This window comes from Pseudophryne corroboree, chromosome 1 (genome assembly GCF_028390025.1).
Source record: "Pseudophryne corroboree isolate aPseCor3 chromosome 1, aPseCor3.hap2, whole genome shotgun sequence".
In the NCBI taxonomy this organism is placed as follows: Eukaryota; Metazoa; Chordata; class Amphibia; order Anura; family Myobatrachidae; genus Pseudophryne; species Pseudophryne corroboree.
The window spans coordinates 710317129-710339608 of NC_086444.1; the positions used below are offsets into that span (position 1 = coordinate 710317129).

Here is a 22480-nt window from a genome sequence, read left to right on the forward strand (position 1 = left end):
TCCGGATAACCGCCACGTACGGCAGACTGGCTCTGTCAGCCCGCACGCCCCTGCACCCTAGATCCCTATCCCGCTACTGTGTGTCGGGTGATTGATCACCGTGCACTGACAACACCCTGACCATCTATCAGTCTAGCGGGATCGGTCCAACTCTGTGAGCATTCAATTTAGACTTAATCTTTCCATTTAAGCTAACAGCAGTAAAATTGCAGCATGCAGCCGTCTCTAAGAAACGCCTGGGTTGCCAGCTGTGTGATAGGGTGTGACCTAAGTTTCTGATGTCACAAATGTGCTGCAGACATACACACACAGCATGGCATTAGAAGCAGGAGAGTGTAAGCAGCTGCATCAGCAATGCAGTGAGCAATCACCACACACTTTTCATGACCTCATCTCTGTGTGCCCAAAAACCAGTACATTTCTTATGACACACAGTATATTGCAGAGCTGACTCGGATTCAATGTGAAAGGTGTTGTTCATTATAAAAGGGGTCGACCTGTGAATAACCCAAGTCAAATGTGTTGTGTGAAATGGGGGGTAGGAACTTTGACCTGGTTGGGTTGAAGAATCCATGAAAAACCCAGGATATTGAGAATTTTTCTGCCTGAAAGTAGTATACTGTAACTGTGTGCAAAGGGAGATTTCTCCACTAATACCACTTTTTAACCAAAAACACAGGTTGCTGGACAGTTCCAACCCAGGTCAGTACCTGCTCAGACCCTGTTTATACTGCAAATTGGACCTGGGTAATTCCCGGTCAGCCGCATTTACACTGAACTCGGGTCTGCCCTGCATGTCACTCACAGACACTCCCTTGAGGCGGACCTCTGCATACACAGCCAATCAGCAGCTTTTAAGCATAACCTGGGTTGGGTAACCCGGGTCGAGCTGTTCACACTGCACTGTTACCTGGATCCAACCCTAGTCGCTACAAGGGTAAGATTCCCTGGTCACTCGACCTGGGTTCTTTTTCAAAGACCCTTTTACATCAAGCTGTGACCTGGGTTGACATGGCAATAACCCAGGTTATTGCAGCAGTGTAAAAGGGGTATGAAGGCTGCTGACAAGCTGTGAGGATTTAATTTATCCACACAATGTAGATTGGAAGTATGCCTTCTGTCACAGTCAGGGGCGGATTGGCCATAGGAGTCACCAGGAAGATTCCTGGTAGGCCAATATGTCTGTGGGGGCTGTTTTGTGTGTTGACATGTGGCCCCATCCCCCACATGACAGACAGCCCACTGCACTCAGTACACTGCATTGTCCCCATTCATTCTGTTATTCCATCTCTGCAGTACAGCCACTCTGCCATCCAGTGATGCTGCCATGGCTACATGGTATGTTATACCTCTTGTGCTGCACATGTCAGGCCAGTTCTACAGGGACACTTTTAGGCCCAAATGTATTAAGCCTTAAAAAGTGATAAAGTGGAAAGGGATAAAGAGTGATAAATGACCAGTCAATCCGATTCCTAACTGCCATGTCACAGGCTGTGTTTGAAAAATGGCAGTTAGGAGCTGATTGGCTGCTCATTTATCACTCTTTATCCCTCTCCACTTTATCACTTGTTAAAGCTTAATACATTAGGGCATTAGCTCCCAATCCACCCCTAGTCTCAGACACAACTGCAGCAAAAGACACAAGGTAGGCCGCAATTGCGTACAATCAGGTCCTATGACGAGGGATCCCGCCCCCCTCAACAGACCCCAACCCCTCATCAGACCGCACCCCCCTAGGGCTGCTTCTATAAATTTCCTGGGCTGGATTTCCATCCCAATCCACTTCTGGTCACAGTATACAGTCTCCACTGTGTACTATTATCCCCATCGGTTTGTATGAAGGTAAATATAGGGGTAATATTTATACCAGCCTCATCCCTAACTGCCTTCTAGTCTGTGAGACACCACCAGTCCATGTCCTTCACTGCTCAACCTCCTCATTGTCTGGCAGTTTTACACAAAGCTGTATAATACAGTCTTCCATTGGGCTCGCTGCCCAGACCTGTCTACATGAGCATATGTAGCACAATGAAAATATATGTTATAAGAACTTTTTACCTCCAAAATGTATAATAAACATTTATCAATGCTACACCATTTACTTATTATACATTAAATCTATTATCTCTACATATGGTTACATTTCTCCTTTACACCCCACTTTAACTCGTAATCAGGGTTATATTAGTCCCTGAGCCTGGGTTCAGTATATAGATGTTTGCTGTTACGTTGTGGCAGCGATGCATATGCATTGCAGACCACAACTCTCGTCATAGCAGGGAGTACAGTACGCAGTGCCTACTTTTCAATGGGAGCCTGTGGTTGCATGCGTATGCCTATTCATACCAATAGGAGCCAGCTAGTGATTCATATGAGGCTGCATGCCACGATCTGTATGCATCGCGGTTCCACTACAGAATGCTGCTATAGTCAGCAAAGATGTAGTGGGACGCTTCTGTAACACAAGCCCAGCTGCTCCTTCATTGCAGTGGGCCCTAGTGCAATACACTAGCTGCACAGTCGCAAGTTCCACACCTGGTACAACATACAGATGTGTCCTCACACATCTAGCTTCAATACACCATGCAGATCATTGCTGTGTGAGCAGTGGTGCAAGTAGCCAGTAATGCACCAGCTAATCATTACGGGTTTGAAAAATAACAGTTAGAAGCTGACTCGCTGGTGCGTTATCACCATACACTTATCACTGCTTTTTCACTTCTCCAGGCTTAATACATCTGCCCTATTTTTTTGTAAAAATAAGAATTTACTTACCGATAATTCTATTTCTCATAGTCCATAGTGGATGCTGGGGACTCCGTAAGGACCATGGGGAATAGCGGCTCCGCAGGAGACTGGGCACATCTAAAGAAAGCTTTAGGACTATCTGGTGTGCACTGGCCCCTCCCCCTATGACCCTCCTCCAAGCCTCAGTTAGGATACTGTGCCCGGACGAGCGTACACAATAAGGAAGGATTTTGAATCCCGGGTAAGACTCATACCAGCCACACCAATCACACCGTATAAAATGTGATCTGAACCCAGTTAACAGCATGATAACAGAGGAGCCTCTGAAAGATGGCTCACAATAATAATAACCCGATTTTTGTAACAATAACTATGTACAAGTATTGTAGACAATCCGCACTTGGGATGGGCGCCAAGCATCCACTACGGACTATGAGAAATAGAATTATCGGTAAGTAAATTCTTATTTTCTCTAAAATCCTAAGTGGATGCTGGGGACTCCGTAAGGACCATGGGGATTATACCAAAGCTCCCAAACGGGCGGGAGAGTGCGGATGACTCTGCAGCACCAAATGAGAGAACTCCAGGTCCTCCTCAGCCAGGATATCAATTTTGTAGAATTTTACAAACGTATTTGCTCCTGACCAAGTAGCTGCTCGGCAAAGTTGTAAAGCCGAGACCCCTCGGGCAGCCGCCCAAGATGAGCCCACCTTCCTTGTGGAGTGGGCATTTACAGATTTTTGGCTGTGGCAGGCCTGCCACAGAATGTGCAAGCTGAATTGTACTACCAATCCAACGAGCAATAGTCTGCTTAGAAGCAGGAGCACCCAGCTTGTTGGGTGCACACAGGATAAACAGCGAGTCAGATTTCCTGACTCCAGCCGTCCTGGAAACATATATTTTCAGGGCACTGACAACGTCTAGCAACTTGGAGGCCTCCAAGTCCCTAGTAGCCGCAGGCACCACCAATAGGTTGGTTCAGGTGAGACGCTGAAACCACCTTGGGGAGAAACTGAGGACGAGTCCTCAATTCCGCCCTGTCCGAATGGAAAATCAGATAAGGGCTTTTTCAGGATAAAGCCGCCAATTCTGACACGCGCCTGGCCCAGGCCAGGGCCAACAGCATGACCACTTTCCATGTGAGATATTTTAACTCCACAGATTTAAGTGGTTCAAACCAATGTGACTTTTGGAACCCAAAACTACATTGAGATTGCAAAGTGCCACTGGAGGCACAAAAGGAGGCTGTATATGCAGTACCCCTTTTACAAACGTCTGAACTTCAGGGACTGAAGCTAGTTCTTTTTGGAAGAAAATTGACAGGGCCGAAATTTGAACCTTAATGGACCCCAATTTCAGGCCCATAGACACTCCTGTTTGCAGGAAATGTAGGAATCGACCCAGTTGAATTTCCTCCGTCGGGCCTCACTGGCCTCGCACCACGCAACATATTTTCGCCAATTGCGGTGATAATGTTTTTGCGGTTACATCCTTCCTGGCTTTGATCAGGATAGGGATGACTTCATCCGGAATGCCTTTTTTCCTTCAGGATCCGGCGTTCAACCGCCATGCCGTCAAACGCAGCCGCGGTAAGTCTTGGAACAGACAGGGTCCTTGCTGGAGCAGGTCCCTTCTTAGAGGTAGAGGCCACGGATCCTCCGTGAGCATCTCTTGAAGTTCCGGTTACCAAGTCCTTCTTGGCCAATCCGGAACCACGAATATAGTGCTTACTCCTCTCCATCTTATCAATCTCAGTACCTTGGGTATGAGAGGCAGAGGAGGGAACACATACCCTGACTGGTACACCCACGGTGTTACCAGAGCGTCTACAGCTTATTGCCTGAGGGTCCCTGGACCTGGCGCAATACCTGTCGAGTTTTTATCATGTGGAAGACTTCTGGGTGAAGTCCCCACTCTCCCGGGTGGAGTTCGTGCTGAGGAAGTCTGCTTCCCAGTTGTCCACTCCCGGAATGAATACTGCTGACAGTGCTATCACATGATTTTCCGCCCAGCGAAGAATCCTTGCAGCTTCTGCCATTGCCCTCCTGCTTCTTGTGCCACCCTGTCTGTTTACGTGGGTGACTGCCGTGATGTTGTCCGACTGGATCAACACCGGCTGACCTTGAAGCAGAGGTCTTGCTAAGCTTAGAGCATTGTAAATGTCCCTTAGCTTCAGGATATTTATGTGAAGTGATGTCTCCAGGCTTGACCATAAGCCCTGGATATTCCTTCCCTGTGTGACTGCTCCCCAGCCTCGCAGGCTGGCATCAGTGGTCACCAGGACCCAGTCCTGAATGCCTAATCTGCGGCCCTCTAGAAGATGAGCACTCTGCAACCACCACAGGAGGGACACCCTTGTCCTTGGTGACAGGGTTATCCGCTGATGCATCTGAAGATGCGATCCGGACCATTTGTCCCGCAGGTCCCACTGGAAAGTTCTTGCGTGGAATCTGCCGAATGGGATTGCTTCGTAGGAAGCCACCATTTTTTCCCAGAACCCTTGTGCATTGATGCACTGAGACTTGGCTCGGTTTTAGGAGGTTCCTGACTAGCTCGGATAACTCCCTGGCTTTCTCCTCCGGGAGAAACACCTTTTTCTGGACTGTGTCCAGGATCATCCCTAGGAACAGAAGACACGTCGTCGGAACCAGGTGCGATTTTGGAATATTGAGAATCCAATCGTGCTGCCGCAACACTACCTGAGATAGTGCTACACCGACCTCCAACTGTTCCCTGGATCTTACCCTTATCAGGGAATTGTCCAAGGAAGGGATAACTAAAATTCACTTCCTTCGAAGGAATATCATCATTTCGGCCATTACCTTGGTAAAGACCCGGGGTGCCGTGTACCATCCATACGGCAGCGTCTGAACTGATAGTGACAGTTCTGTACCCTAAACCTGAGGTACCCTTGGTGAGAAGGGTACATTTTGACATGAAGGTAAGCATCCTTGATGTCCCGAGACATCATGTAGTCCCCTTCTTCCAGGTTCGCAATCACTGCTCTGAGTGACTCAATCTTGAATTTGAACCTCTGTACGTAAGTGTTCAAAGATTTTAGATTTAGAATCGGTCTCACCGAGCCGTCCGGCTTCGGTACCACAACAGTGTGGAATAATACCCCGTTCCCTGTTGCAGGAGGGGTATCTTGATTATCACCTGCTGGGAATACAGCTTGTGAATGGCTTCCAAAACTGTCTCCCTGTCAGAAGGAGACATCGGTAAAGCCGACTTTAGGAAACGGCGAGGGGGAGACGTCTCGAATTCTAATTTGTACCCCTGAGATATCACCTGAAGGATCCAGGGGTCTACTTGCGAGTGAGCCCACTGCGCGCTGAAATTCATTGAGACGGGCCCCCCACCGTGCCTGATTCTGCTTGTAAAGCCCCAGCGTCATACTGAGGGCTTGGCAGAGGCGGGAAAGGGTTTCTGTTCCTGGGAACTGGCTAATCTCTTCAGCCTTTTTCCTCTCCCTCTGTCACGAGCAGAAAAGAGGAACCTTTTGTCCGCTTGCCAACAAAGGACTGCGCCTGATAATACGGCGTCTTATTTTGAGAGGCGACCTGGGGTACAAACGTGGATTTCCCAGTTGTTGCCGTGGCCACCAGGTCTAAAAGACCGACCCCAAATGTCCCTTTTCAAAGGCAATACTTCCAAATGCTGTTTGGAATCCGCATCACCTGACCATTTTACTGGTAGAATTGGACAACGCACTTATACTTGATGCCAGTCGGCAAATATTCCGCTGTGCATCATGCATATATAGAAATGCATCTTTTAAATGCTCTATAGGCAATAATATACTATCCTTATCTAGGATATCAATATTTCCAGTCAGGGAATCCGACCATGCCAACCCAGCACTGCACCTCCAGGCTGAGGCGATTGCTGGTCGCAGTATAACACCAGTATGTGTGTAAATACCTTTTTGGATACCCTCCTGCTTTCTATCAGCAGGATCCTTAAGGGCGGCCATCTCATGAGAGGGTAGAGCCCTTGTTCTTACAAGCGTGTGAGCGCCTTATCCCCCCTAGGGGGTGTTTCCCAACGCACCCTAACCTCTGGCGGGAAAGGGTATGCAGCCAATACTTTTATTATTATCGGGGGGAAACCACGCATCATCACACACCTCATTTTATTTCTCAGATTCAGGAAAACTACAGGTAGTTTTTCCCTCACCGAACATAATACCCCTTTTTGGTGGTACTCGTATTATCAGAAATGTATAAAAACATTTGCCATTGTCTCAATCATGTAACGTGTGGCCCTACTGGAAATCACGGTTGTCTCTTTACCGTCGACACAGGAGTCAGTATCCGTGTCGGCGTCTGTATCTGCCATCTGAGGTAACGGCCGCTTTAGAGCCCCTGACGGCCTATGAGACGTCTGGACAGGCACAAGCTGAGTAGCCGGCTGTCTCATGTCAACCACTGTTTTTTTATATAGAGCTGACACTGTCACGTAATTTTCTACAGTACATCCACTCAGGTGTCGACCCCCTAGGGGGTGACATCACTGTTACAGACACTCTGCTCCGTCTCCACATCATTTTTCTCCTCATACATGTCGACACAAACGTCCGACACACAGCACACACACAGGGAATGCTCTGATAGAGGACAGGACCCCACTAGCCCTTTGGGGAGACAGAGGGAGAGTATGCCAGCACACACCAGAGCGCTATATATATACAGGGATAACCTTATATAAGTGTTTTTCCCCTTATAGCTGCTGTATGTTTTAATACTGCGCCTAAATAGTGCCCCCCTCTCTTTTTTTTACCCTTTCTGTAGTGCAGGGAAGAGTCAGGGAGCTTCCCTCCAACTGAGCTGTGAGGGAAAATGGCGCCAGTGTGCTGAGGAGATAGTCTCCGCCCCCTTTTCGGCGGCCTTATCTCCCGGTTTTTTGTATATTCTGGCAGGGGTTAAATGCATCCATATAGCCCAGGAGCTATATGTGATGCATTTTTTTTGCCATGTAAGGTATTTCTGTCATGTTTCATTGCATCTCAGGGCGCCCCCCCCAGCGCCCTGCACCCTCAGTGATTGGAGTGTGAAGTGTGCTGAGAGCAATGGCGCACAGCTGCAGTGCTGTGCGCTACCTTATTTGAAGACAGGAACGTCTTCTGCCGCCGCTTTCTCCGGACCTCTTCGCTCTTCTGGCTCTGTAAGGGGGCCGGCGGCGCGGCTCCGGGACCCATCCAGGCTGAACCTGTGATCGTCCCTCTGGAGCTAATGTCCAGTAGCCAAGAAGCCCAATCCACTCTGCACGCAGGTGAGTTCGCTTCTTCTCCCCTTAGTCCCTCGATGCAGTGAGCCTGTTGCCAGCAGGTCTCACTGAAAATAACAAACCTAAACTAAAACTTTCACTAAGAAGCTCAGGAGAGCCCCTAGTGTGCACCCTTCTCGTCGGGCACAGAAATCTAACTGAGGCTTGGAGGAGGGTCATAGGGGGAGGGGCCAGTGCACACCAGATAGTCCTAAAGCTTTCTTTAGATGTGCCCAGTCTCCTGCGGAGCCGCTATTCCCCATGGTCCTTACGGAGTCCCCAGCATCCACTTAGGACGTTAGAGAAATGACAGTTAGGAGCTGACTGGCTGGTACTTTCTCTCTCTTCATTTTATCAATCTCTAAGCGATGATACATCTAGAATGTCACTCAGAATGCACATTCTCAGTAGTGATCTCAGTGGCTATCCTGAGATAGGGCATGAGGAGGACAGGAAGACTGGGGTCTGAGCACTAGCGCACTTGTCTGTCAATACTTCTAAAGCTGGGTACACACTAAACGATGTGTGTACCCGGTCGAACACCTGACCGATATATTGGCTGTGCCGTACACACTGAACGATATATCACACGATCCCGTGATAAATCGTTCACGGCCACATTCCCCTGTATCTGGTCATTGCCAGGATCATCCCGTCGGGTGTGGCAAATGACCAGAGGGAGGTGCAATTGCTGGTACACACTGACGATGCGTTGAAAATCTCAGTCCGATTCGCTGTATCGGACGACATATAGATTAGTGTGTACCCAGCTTAACTGTGATCCCTCTACTGACCTCAATAATCCCCTCCCTATTCTATACTTGCTCCAATGAGCAGCAAACTGTCATTGGTACTCAGTGTTGGTAATTGCTCATTTAAATTTGGAACACAGATAAACAACCTGCTTACACCATTTGGAATACAGATAAACAACCTGCTTACACCATTTGGAATACAGATAAACAACCTGCTTACACCATTTGGAATACAGATAAACAACCTGCTTACACCATTTGGAATACAGATAAACAACCTGCTTACACCATTTGGAATACAGATAAACAACCTGCTTACACCATTTGGAATACAGATAAACACCCTTCTTACAGCATTAGTCACACTGCTCCAGAAGTGCATGCATAGCACAAGATGCACAGTGGGTCACATAACTTATCATATAACCTTTGACTGCAATTTATGTAAGCTACATTTGATACGTAGCATGAAATCACTATTAACTAATATTAATTAAGTAAATATGAGGATAGCAATAGAGTATTACTACTGTAATGTAAAGGATTAATAAACTACATACTAATACTAAACAAAAATAAGTACAAACAGAAATCACAACAATTTTACAAAAACTTACAAATGAAAACAAAAAAATATACCTTGCTTATGTACTTCTTTGAATTTTGTTTTTTCCTTGTGATAACCTAAGCCATTATCAGAACAGTAGAAATAAAAAATACAAATACAGGTTGAGTATCCCATATCCAAATATTCCAAAATACGGAATATTCCGAAATACAGAATTTTTAGACTAAGACTGAGATAGTAAAACCTTTGTTTTCTAATGGCTCAATGGTTACACAAACTTTGTTTAATACACAGCGTTATTAAACATATTGTATCAAATGACCTTAAGGCTGTGTATATAAGGTGTATATGAAACAAATGAATTGTGTGAATGTACACACACTTTGTTTAATGCAAAACGTTATTACAAATATTGGCTAAAATTACCTTCAGGCTGTGTGTATATGAAACATAAATGCATTCTGTGCTTAGACTTGGGTCCCATCACCATGATATCTTATTATGGTATGCAATTATTCCAAAATACAGAAAATTCCGATATCCAAAATACTTCTGGTCCCAAGCATTTTGGATAAGGGATATTAAACCTGTAATGTCTAAAATGCATTTGTAGAAGGTGCCTCATCTCTTTGTTAGCATCTTTTCCCTGTTTAGGTTTTAATTAGTATCTATTTTTTTTGGCCTACAATAAATACTCCTAATATTTTTTACTCATTGGGCACGATCCAATTTTGCGCGGATTGAATAGCATCATGAGGGAGCTCCCGGGGTTATTCGATTTAGTGCGCTGTCATCCCCTACTATAGGATTTCTTCTCACACCTCCCCCTTGGGGGTGCGAGCAGAAATCCGCCAAAACTTATTTCCGCGAAGCTGTTTGACAAAACAGCATCATGGCGGGCACTTAGACGGAGTATGCCCATTCTTGCACCTAAACACCCTGTTTAGTCTGCAAGTACGGGCATTCCCCGACATGACAGCGTACAGAATTGAATCGAGGTCATTAAGTTTTAAGGAAAACACTAAAATTCAACAACATAAAAATATGAAAAAATATGTTGAGTAGTGTCATTTACCTGTGAGCCAGAGGAATACCTCCCAGGAGCTTGGGAACTAGATGTTTTGGTTGCTCCGATTGAGTTCTCCATACTTTTCCCACTACAGCAATGAGTTCGTAAACATTTACCATATTCTTTACGCACCTAAAAATAGTACAGAATATTTTTTATTAGCTATTCACAAGAACTTTATGGAGTTTCCAACAACGATAAGTTAGTTAGTAATCATTACTTACAAAAACAATTGAAAACAGAATTTCAAAGGACATGTAAACTCATAAAAAGTAATATTGCGCTTAACTCATGGGATAAAGGAGGACGGCAAAGGACTATAGGATGATAAAGGAGTAAAAGGATGATAAAGTCATGGCTGTCATTTGCCACTGACATTTTGCACACTTGCTCCAAAGTACAGTTGACTGATTCTTGAAATGCCTTTCACCCTAAATACTAAAAATGAGGTCAGTGCCCCATTGCATGCTACCTGTATTATGACCAAATAGATTTGTGGATTTAATTGACAGTACATAATGGGCCTGATTCCGATTAGCACATAAACTCAATGGTTTATGTACTAATATGATGGTGGTCGATCTGCGCGAATCCATTCTGCGCATTTGAAGAATGAGTCCTGTGATCACGCTTACAGTGCCAGACAGCAGCAGCATGTCAAGTTTTGGGACAGGGAGGGCGTGTCACCAGCCAGCGTTCCCAAGTACTGTGGACAGGCTCAGCATCTGCCAATGCAGATTTCCTGGCTTTGTTTATGGAGCTGCGGTGGCCACTCTGTGTAACCTGTAGGCCAATGGTCCTGCAGAGTGATCCGATGCTGCAACCTTGAACACAGCAACAGATCGCACATGCATGCAGGAGGCGTCTATTTACACCAGACTCATTCTGCTGATTTACCATATGTTAGGATCGCTGCTGCTTCCTTGGACTCAGAGGTGATATTAAAAGTATCCAAATTGAAATCAGTCCCAATATGTATGTATGCATGCATGATCAGCAGAAATATGTTCCTGGCTCTCCAAAGGTGGGATGTAGCAATGGAAAAATGCGGTCAAAACTCCAAAACCTGCAGTTTTCTGAGTTTGACTTCATTCCCCATATGATGCAAGCTCTGGTATACAAAACTTTCTGAAGCTTGTACTTGGCAGGCAACGCCATCTATAGATGGCATTGCCTATTAGAAGCCTATGGGCTTCACTACGCATAATTCCTATGCATGCCGATGACTGCACATACTTGAAGGACTTCCAGGTAATAGACCCGGATGTCCTCTCATTGCAAAGGACAGTTACTAAATGCTGGTTTATATGCAGCTATATAATGCACAATCTAAAATATAATAGTACATACTACAAGTTTTTTCTTCTTTGAGGCCCAAATAAGCGAAGAAACGGCACTCAGTGGACTTATGTAAAGAAATGACTATCAAATGACATCCATTTGTTTGCAATGTTTCGGGTTTATTACCCGTCGTCAGGTATGCTGCCTGTCGACGGGTAATAAACCCGAAACGTTGCAAACAAATGGATGTAATTTGATTGTCATTTCTTCACAAAAGTCCACTGAGTGCCATTTCTTCGCTTATATATACTTACTACATGTCTTCTGGGACCATGGCTAAAGATCATACAATGAATGGGAGTGCCTGCTTACTTGGAAAAAAAAAAAAAAAAGATCTATCTAACTATCTATCTATCTAGATATATAGAGATATACACAATGCATCTGGAAAGTATTCATAGTGCTTCACTTTTTCCACATTTTGTTATGTTACAGCCTTATTCCAAAATGGAATAAATAATTTTTTTCCCTCAAAATTCTACACACAATACCCCATAGTGACAACATAAAAAGGTTTTTGTTAATTTATTAAAAATAAAAAACGAAGAAATCACATGTACGTATAAGTATTCACAGCCTTTGCCATGAAGCTCAAAATTGAGCTCAGGTGCATCCTGTTTACACTGATCATCCTTGAGATGTTCCTACAGCTTAACTAGAGTCCACATGTGGTAAATTCAGTTGATTGGACATGATTTGGAAAGGCACACACCTGTCTATATAAGGTCCCACACTTGACAGTGCATGTCTGAGCACAAACCAAGCATGAAGTCAAAGGAATTGTTTGGAGACCTCTGAAACAGGATTGTCTTGAGACACAAATCTAGGTAAGGGTACAGAAAAATATCTGCTGCTTTGAAGGTCCCAATGAGCACATTGGCATCCATCATCCATAAAATGGAAAAAGTTCGGAACCACCAGGACTCTTCCCAGAGCTGGCCAGCCGTCTAAACTGAACGATCGGGGAAGAAGGGCCCTAGTCTGAGAGGGGACCAAGAATCCAATGGTCAACTCTGTCAGAGCTACAGCATTCCTCTGTGGAGAGAGGAGAACCTGCCAGAAGGGAAACTCTGCAGCAATCCACCAATCAGGCCTGTATGGTAGAGTGGCCAGACGGAAGCCACTCCTTAGTAAAAAGCACATGGCAGTCCGCCTGGAGTTTGCCAAAATGCACCTGAAAGACTCTCAGACTATGAGAAACAAAATTCTCTGGTCTGATGAAACAAACATTGAACTCTTTGGTGTGAATGCCTGCCGTCATGTTTGGAGGAAACCAGGCACCGCTCATCACCAGGCCAATATCGTCCCTGCAGTTAAGCATGGTGGTGGCAGCATCATGCTGTGGGGATGTTTTTCAGTGGCAGGAACTGGGAGACTAGTCAGGATAGAGGTAAAGATGAATGCAGCAATGTACAGAGACATCCTGGATAAAAACCTGCTCCAGTGTGCTCTTGACCTCAGACTGGGGCGACGGTTCATCTTTCAGCGGAGAAAGACCCTAAGCACACAGCCAAGATATCAAAGGAGTGGCTTCAGGACAACTCTGTGAATGTCCTTGAGTGGCCCAGCCAGAGCCCGGACTTGAATCTGATTGAATATCTCTGGAAAGATCTGAAAAGGGCTGTGTACCAACGCTTCCCATCCAACCTGATGGAGCTTGAGAGGTGCAGCAAAGAGGAATGGGCATAACTCCCCAAAGATAGGTGTGCCAAGCTTGAGGCATCATATTCAAAAAGACTTGAGGCTGTAATTGCTGCCAAAGGTGCATCAACAAATTATTGAGCAAAGGCTGTGAATACTTATGTACATGTGATTTCTTAGTTTTTTATTTTTAATAAATTTGCAAAAATCTCAAAAAAAACTTTTTTAACTTGTCATTATGTGGTATTGTGTGCAGAATTTTGAGGGAAAATGAATTTATTCCATTTTGGAATAAGGCTGTAACATAAAATGTGGAAAAAGTGGAGCGCTGTGAACACTTTCCGGTGCACTATATATAGGGCATCATATTGGTTACGGCCGGCTCTGACGCACAGTATAGTGATAACTAGAATGTCTAAGGCAGAGATTACAGAGAGTAATAGACTGTGATCCTCAAATCAGAGATTTATGATGGTGGAAGCTGTGAAGCGAATGCAGCAGTCAGGTCATATGGGCTCAGATACGGATGATATGACCTGATAAAAAGAGGCTGATGGTATCCCATTAATACCTTTGCTGCTAAAAATAAGGGTGTTGTTCTGGTATCCCTCAATGTGAGGAAGTATAAATCCAGGGCAAAAAGAGCTGCAGTGCTGGATTTTGTTGGGAGTTTGGGAAGGAATGTTATTTGTCTATATGAGTGTGGGTTTGTGGTATGGAGTGGGTCTAAGAAAATAGGATTGATGTCATTGGGGTATTGGTGGAGGGTAGTAAGTTTAGGATAGATTCTTATGTAATAATTGAAGCTCGTAGATGTATTTTGGTGAATACAGATTATGGATGGAAGTTCAATTTAATTAATGTATGCACAAGTTGATAAAAATAAAAGGATTTTTTTTTTTTTTAAAGAATGGTGTATCATTTGATTGGAAGGAACTGGTGGTGATTGTTGGTGATATGAATTGTGTGATTGATAGATTTGTGAAAAGGGGTATGAGTGAAGATAAGATTGATGTCACAGGTAGCATGTTGCGAAGTACGTCAGTTGATTTTGCACTTACGGGTGTATCGAGAGCATGTTGTGTAGGAGAGCCACTGGCTACCTATAGAGCTGACAGGGGTCACGGGTGCGATTGCTTCATGTCTGGTGTATGTCCGTGTATCCAAGGAATTCACGCTTGTTTTGAACAAATGAAGGTGGGGTTTTCAGATCATGAATGTGTTAAGTGTAGGCTAGTATGCAAATAGGGTGGAAATTATGGGAGAGGTGTATGGAAATTAAATGTATGTTGGATATAGGGGTTAGGAAACAGTTCCTTCAATGTTATGGAATACGGTAGAGTGAAAAGAAGTAGGTCTGTTCAATCTCGTAACTAGACAGTTTAGCGCTGTGTGCAAGAAACAGCATCAGCGCCCCCAAAATAAAAAACAGGGCCAGTGCGCGTCGTAGGTGCGCGCCAAAAATATGTATGCTGCGGCTTCATGGGGAAGTGGCGTGGCCACAAAATAATACCAATTCATATTATGCTGTACAGTATCCTCCATTATTCAAATTACACCGCACAGTAGCGCCACTTACACACATTACACCAGGTAGAGCCCCTATTACACATTACGCCAGGTAGAGCCCCAGTCACACATTACGCCAGGTAGAGCCCCAGTTTACACATTACTCCAGGTAGAGCCCCTATCACACATTACGCCAGGTTGAGTCCCCTTTTTACATATTACCCCAGGTAGAGTCCCCTTTTAAACATTACCCCAGTTAGAGTCCCCTTTTACACATTACCCCAGGTAGAGTCCCCTTTTACACAGTACGGTAGATAAGAGTCCCCTTTTATACCTTACAGCAGGCAGAGCTCCCTTTTACACATTACGACAGGTAGAGCTCCCTTTCACACAGTACGGCAGATAGAGTCCCTACGGCAGGTAGAGGCCTAATGCCCAGATCACTCTTATTAGGCGGCTCAGGCATTTAGCCTGCCTGACTGCGGCACTTTACAGTGACCTGGGCCTAGTGCCCAGAGTCACCCTATTCACCTGGGGTGAGGGGGCATATACAAATTGGGCCTAGTGCCTCTGCATGTACACAGGCCTGAGGCCTAGAGCCCGCCTAGAACGGTGTTGGTTGGGTGACCTGGGCCACGTGCCCAGAGTCACCTTATATACCTAACGGGGGGAACACTTGAACTATTTGGGGCCTGGTGCCCTCTATTTTGCCCACAGGCCTAATGCCTGAATTATAGCCACAGTCCTAGTGCCCGCCTACTGCGCCCCACAGGCTTGACTGTGCCCATGGTCCTAATGCCCGATCTGTGGCGGCCTAGGAAGGAAAGATTTAGGGCCTTAGAAAGGCCTACCTCACTGTGGGAGAGGCTGTAGTGGGGAGTTTCACTGGACTTTCTTCTCACCACTTCAGGCTTCCCGAGAGTCTTCTGGCCTCTTGCGCATCCACTGAAGCTCTTCATCGGGCAACTTCTTCCCGCTCCGGCCGCTGGGCTTGTTCTTCTCCCCACCAACATCAGATGCCGGGCGGGGCCAGCTACGGCATGGCAAGCACTCATTGGCTCACCGCGGCCGATTTCCATTGGCTGCCGCTATGTGAGCTGTGATTGGCTCACGGAGGGCGCCAGATTAGGCTGCCAAAGTGGCGCCAAAGTAGACACTCAATCCCACTGATGTGCTCTGCTGTATCCTGCAGGGGACATAGCTCCCCCCACATGCCGCTGCTCGCCCAGCACTGGGAGCAGAGACAGTGCCAGAGCACAGTCACACATAGCGGCCAATCCCTCCACAAGTGCGCTGTGTGCAGGGCACACTTTGCACACACCTAGTTGCCCTGGGTCTGTTTGTTGGCATGGTGGGATTGGATTAAAGGAGAGATTGGATTTTTTTTTTTGTAGAAGGAATGGGTATAGATTGACCAGAATGAAGAAAGGTTTGAATGGATGAATAAAAGGTTGGAGTACTAGAATGAAAGAGTGTGGAGCTGAAAGAGCGAAGAACTGACTGAGGCAAGGAGAGAGATTAGAAAAAGTATGGAAGAAAGAGACTGGCAGATTGTATATGTGGCACCCTAGAACTCTGTGTGTGTGTGTGTGTGTGTGTGTGTGTGTGTGTGTCCCGTCGCATCAGCAGGAGAAGTGCTGGCACAGGAATAGTTAACTGCAGCCCTGGGTCTGGTCATGTGGCCTCAGGAGAGAAAGGTGATTGGTGAAAGACTGCTGGGACAAGCAAGGAGTGCTGGGAAGAAGAAGGAGAGCATGGTGTGAGCTGGCAGATGAAGGAACACACAGGTGAAAGTTCAGTCACATAGCCACCCAACATCTGTGATACCTCTCTCAACCACTTAGACATACCCTGCCAACCCCAGGGGTTTTACATATATATAGCAAAAGTGGAATGTATGGCGAAAGATGAGGAATGCAGTAGGTTTTATTCAAGAAAGTCTGTGGTGGAAGGAAGGATATGGAAAATGATGAGGAAGTGAAAGGTAAGGAGATGAGGAAGGAAGTAGAAAATGTTTATGGTTGTTTATATAAAAAGGAAAGTATGTGATGATAGAATGGAAATTGAGGCATTGAGTACAGTTAATGATAGGGTGGATGAGCATGATTAGAATATGTTGTGCGGCAGGGACGGACTGGGGCCTTAATTCGGCCCTGGCAATCGATATTTTTTTATTTCTCCTGTCTTCTGGTTGGGCGTCTATTTATTTGCACGTTTGCACCTTTCACTTCACCTTTTTGTGTTTTTTTGTGTGAGTGTGTCACATTTGTGGGGGTTTTGGTGACATTAGTGTGGATTTTTTCACTGTTGTAGATGTTCCTGACACTCCTCCTTTTCCAACGCCACAGCATGGAGGCAGATAGTTTCCCCAAACTCAGTTATTGATCCAATATAAAGTTATAGTTACTTTATTAGACACAAACTTTTTACCAACGGGATTCCTTCATTTAACTTTATCTGAGTATATCTTTTAAACACTGTATATGCTGCAATAAATACAGGCTGAACTCTGACATTTTTGTAAGCGGCAGTCATTTACAGAACCTTGCCTTGTAAATGACTGTTGCTTTAAAAAAAGTCAGCGTTCGGCTGGCACCCCGCACCTCTGGCAAACTCAGATGCAGAGGCAGAACTCTGGGAGGCAACGGAGTGGCTCTATGGCCACTATCTCCTCTGACAGGACACTGATCTCCTGAGGGGATAGATCGTTCCCCGCCACAGGGGATTGCTCACCCCAGCATTTTGATCCCATAGTATTATTAACCTCAATAACCATAATTTCCACTCATTTTCAGTCTATTCTGAACACCTCACACCTCACAATATTATTTTTAGTCCTAAAATTTGCACCGAGGCCCTCCCACCCACCTTTATGTTGTATAAACAGAACATGCACACTTTAACAAACCCATCATTTCAGCGACAGGGTCTGCCACACAACTGTGACTGAAATGACTGGTTGGTTTGGGCCCCCACCAAAAAAAGAAGCAATCAATCTCTCCTAGCACAAACTGGCTCTACAGAGGCAAGATGTCCACCTCCTCCTCATCGTCCGATTCCTCACCCCTTTCACTGTGTACATCCCCCTCCTCACAGATTATTAATTCGTCCCCACTGGAATCCACCATCTCAGGTCCCTGTGTACTTTCTGGAGGCAATTGCTGGTGAATGTCTCCACGGAGGAATTGATTATAATTCATTTTGATGAACATCATCTTCTCCACATTTTCTGGAAGTAACCTCGTACGCCGATTGCTGACAAGGTGAGCGGCTGCACTAAACACTCTTTCGGAGAAGACACTGGAGGGTGGGCAACTTAGGTAAAATAAAGCCAGTTTCTGCAAGGGCCTCCAAATTGCCTCTTTTTCCTGCCAGTATACGTACGGACTGTCTGACGTGCCTACTTGGATGCGGTCACTCATATGGTATCCGGACTCCAGGTCGACAACAAAAAGGTCGATACACCTTAGGTCAACGCCAATTGGTCGACACACCTTAGGCTGACATGGACAAAAGGTCGACATGGACAAAAGGTCGACATGAACAAGGTCGACATGGAAAAAGGTCGACATGAGTTTTTCACAATTTTTTTCTTTTTTGGAACCTTTTCATACTTAACGATCCACGTGGACTACGATTGGAACGGTAATCTGTGCCGAGCGAAGCGAAGGCACCATGCCCGAAGCATGGCGAGCGAAGCGAGCCATGCGAGGGGATGCGGTGCACTAATTGGGGTTCCCGGTCACTCTACGAAGAAAACGACACCCCAAAAAAATAAAAAACTCATGTCGACCTTTTTCCATGTCGACCTTGTTCCTGTCGGCCTTTTGTCCATGTCGACCTAAGGTGTGTTGACCAATTGGCATCGGCCTAAGGTGTGTCGACCTTTTTGTTGTCGACCTGGAGTCCCAGACCCACTCATATAATCCTCCACCATTCTTTCAATGGTGAGAGAATCATATGCAGTGACAGTAGACGACATGTCAGTAATCGTTGGCAGGTCCTTCAGTCCGGACCAGATGTCAGCACTCGCTCCAGACTGCCCTGCATCACCGCCAGCGTGTGGGCTCGGAATTCTTAGCCTTTTCCTCGCTCCCCCAGTTGCGGGAGAATGTGAAGGAGTAGCTGTTGATGGGTCACGTTCCGCTTGACTTGACAATTTTCTCACCAGCAGGTCTTTGAACCTCTGCAGACTTGTGTCTGCCGGAAAGAGAGATCCAATGTAGGTTTTAAATCTAGGATCGAGCACGGTGGCCAAAATGTAGTGCTCTGATTTCAACAGATTGACCACCCGTGAATCCTGGTTAAGCGAATTAAGGGCTCCATCCACAAGTCCCACATGCCTAGCGGAATCGCTCTGTTTTAGCTCCTCCTTCAATGTCTCCAGCTTCTTCTGCAAAAGTCTGATGAGGGGAATGACCTGACTCAGGCTGACAGTGTCTGAACTGACTTCACGTGTGGCAAGTTCAAAGGGTTGCAGAACCTTGCACAACGTTGAAATCATTCTCCACTGCGCTTGAGTCAGGTGCATTCCCCCTCCTTTGCCTATATCGTAGGCAGATGTATAGGCTTAAATGGCCTTTTGCTGCTCCTCCATCCTCTGAAGCATATAGAGGGTTGAATTCCACCTCGTCACCACCTCTTGCTTCAGATGATGACAGGGCAGGTTCGGGACTGTTTGCCGGTTCTCCAGTCTTCGGCACGCGGTGGCTGAATGCCGAAAGTGGCCCGCAATTCTTCGGGCCACCGACAGCATCTCTTGCACGCCCCTGTTGTTTTTTAAATAATTCTGCACCACCAAATTCAATGTATGTGCAAAACATGGGACGTGCTGGAATTTGCCCAGATGTAATGCATGCACAATATTGCTGGCGTTGTCCGATGTCACAAATCCCCAGGAGAGTCCATTTGGGGTAAGCCATTCTGCGATAATGTTCCTCAGTTTCCGTAAGAGGTTGTCAGCTGTGTGCCTCTTCTGGAAAGCGGTGATACAAAGCGTAGCCTGCCTAGGAATGAGTTGGCGTTTGCGAGATGCTGCTACTGGTGCCGCCGCTGCTGTTCTTGCTGCGGGAGGCAATACATCTACCCAGTGGGCTGTCACAGTCATAAAGTCCTGAGTCTGCCCTGCTCCACTTGTCCACATGTCCGTGGTTAAGTGGACATTGGGTACAACTGCATTTTTTTAGGACACTGGTGACTCTTTTTCTGAGGTCTGTGTACATTTTCGGTATCGCCTGCCTAGAGAAATGGAACCTAGATGGTATTTGGTACCGGGGACACAGTACCTCAATCAAGTCTGTAGTTGCCTGTGAATTAACGGTGGATAACGGAAACACGTTTCTCACCGCCCAGGCTGCCAAGGCCTGAGTTATCCGCTTTGCAGCAGGATGACTGCTGTGATATTTCATCTTACTCGCAAAGGACTGTTGGACAGTCAATTGCTTACTGGAAGTAGTACAAGTGGTCTTCCGACTTCCCCTCTGGGATGACGATCGACTCCCAGCAGCAACAACAGCAGCGCCAGCAGCAGGAGGTGTTACACTCAAGGATGCATCGGAGGAATCCCAGGCAGGAGAGGACTCGTCAGACTTGACAGTGACATGGCCTGCAGGACTATTGGCTTTCCTGTGTAAGGAGGAAATTGACACTGAGGGAGTTGGTGGTGTGGTTTGCAGTAGCTTGGTTACAAGAGGAAGGGATTTAGTGGTCAGTGACTGCTTCCGCTGTCATCCAAAGTTTTTGAACTTATCACTGACTTATGATGAATGCGCTGCAGGTGACGTATAAGGGAGGATGTTCTGAGGTGGTTAACGTCCTTACCCCTACTTATTACAGCTTGACAAAGGCAACACACGGCTTGACACCTGTTGTCCGCATTTGTGTTAAAATAATTCCACACCGAAGAGGAGATTTTTTTTTGTAATTTGACCAGGCATGTCAATGGCCATATTCGTCCCACGGACAACAGGTGTCTCCCCGGGTGCCTGATTTAAACAAACCACCTCACCATCAGAATCCTCCTTGTCAATTTCCTCCTCAGCGCCAGCAACACCCATATCCTCATCCTGGTGTACTTCAACAGTGACATCTTCAATTTGACTATCAGTAACTGGACTGCGGGTGCTCCTTCCAGCACTTGCAGGGGGCGTGCAAATGGTGGAAGGCGCCACCTCTTCCCGTCCAGTGTTGGGAAGGTCAGACTCTCCTTGGGGATTTGTGATTTAGAAGAACGCACAGTTCTTTGCTGTGCTTTTGCCAGCTTAAGTCTTTTCATTTTTCTAGCGAGAGGATGAGTGCTTCCATCCTCATGTGAAGCTGAACCACTAGCCATGAACATAGGCCAGGGCCTCAGCCGTTCCTTGCCACTCCGTGTCGTAAATGGCATATTGGCAAGTTTACGCTTCTCCTCAGACGCTTTTAATTTTGATTTTTGGGTCATTTTACTGAACTTTTGTGTTTTGGATTATACATGCTCTCTACTATGACATTGGGCATCGGCCTTGGCAGACGACGTTGATGGCATTTCATCGTCCCGGCCATGACTAGTGGCAGCAGCTTCAGCACGAGGTGGAAGTGGATCTTGATCTTTCCCTATTTTACCTTCCACATTTTTGTTCTCCATTTTTTAATGTGTGGAATTATATGCCAGTATCAATAGCAATGGCCTACTACTATATATACTGCGCACAACTGAAATGCACCACAGGTATGGATGGATAGTATACTTGACGACACAGAGGTAGGTAGAGCAGTGGCCTACTGTACCGTACTTCTATATATTATATACTGGTGGTCAGCAAACTGTGCAAAACTGAAATGCACCACAGGTATGGATAGATAGTATACTTGATGACGCAGAGGTAGGTAGAGCAATGGCCTACTGTACCGTACTGCTATATACTATATACTGGTGGTCAGCAAACTGTGCAAAACTGAAATGCACCACAGGTATGGATGGATAGTATACTTGACGACACAGAGGTAGGTAGAGCAGTGGCCTACTGTACCGTACTGCTATATATTAAATACTGGTGGTCAGCAAACTGTGCAAAACTGAAATACACCACAGGTATGGATGGATAGTATGCTTGACGACACAGAAGTAGGTAGAGCAGTGGCCTTCTGTACCGTACTCCTATATATTATATACTGGTGGTCAGCAAAATTCTGCACTGTGCTCCTACTATATACTACAATGCAGCACAGATATGGAGCGTTTTTCAGGCAGAGAACGTATAATACTGGTGGTCACTGGTCAGCAAAACTCTGCATTGTACTCCTCCTATATAATACTGCTGGTCCCCAGTCCCCACAATAAAGCAGTGTGAGCACAGATATATGCAGCACACTGAGCACAGATATGGAGCGTTTTTCAGGCAGAGAACGTATAATACTGGTGGTCACTGGTCAGCAAAACTCTGCACTGTACTCCTCCTATATAATACTGCTGGTCCCCAGTCCCCACAATAAAGCAGTGTGAGCACAGATATATGCAGCACACTGAGCACAGATATGGAGCGTTTTTCAGGCAGACAACGTATACTGGTGGTCACTGGTCAGCAAAACTCTGCACTGTACTCC

The 22480-nt window shown here is 46.0% G+C and overlaps 1 protein-coding gene across 8 annotated transcripts in view; it reads right to left on the reverse strand.

Annotated features, from left to right (window-relative positions):
- Nucleotides 1-22480, reverse strand: part of ADGRL3 (adhesion G protein-coupled receptor L3) — a 1270535-nt gene that overhangs the window by 273842 nt on the left and 974213 nt on the right. For all 8 annotated transcript variants that reach the window (XM_063914936.1, XM_063914945.1, XM_063914955.1 and 5 more), the window contains exon 20: nt 10415-10540. In XM_063914936.1, coding sequence (XP_063771006.1) covers nt 10415-10540 — 126 coding nt within the window. The remainder of the gene's footprint in view (nt 1-10414; nt 10541-22480) is intronic.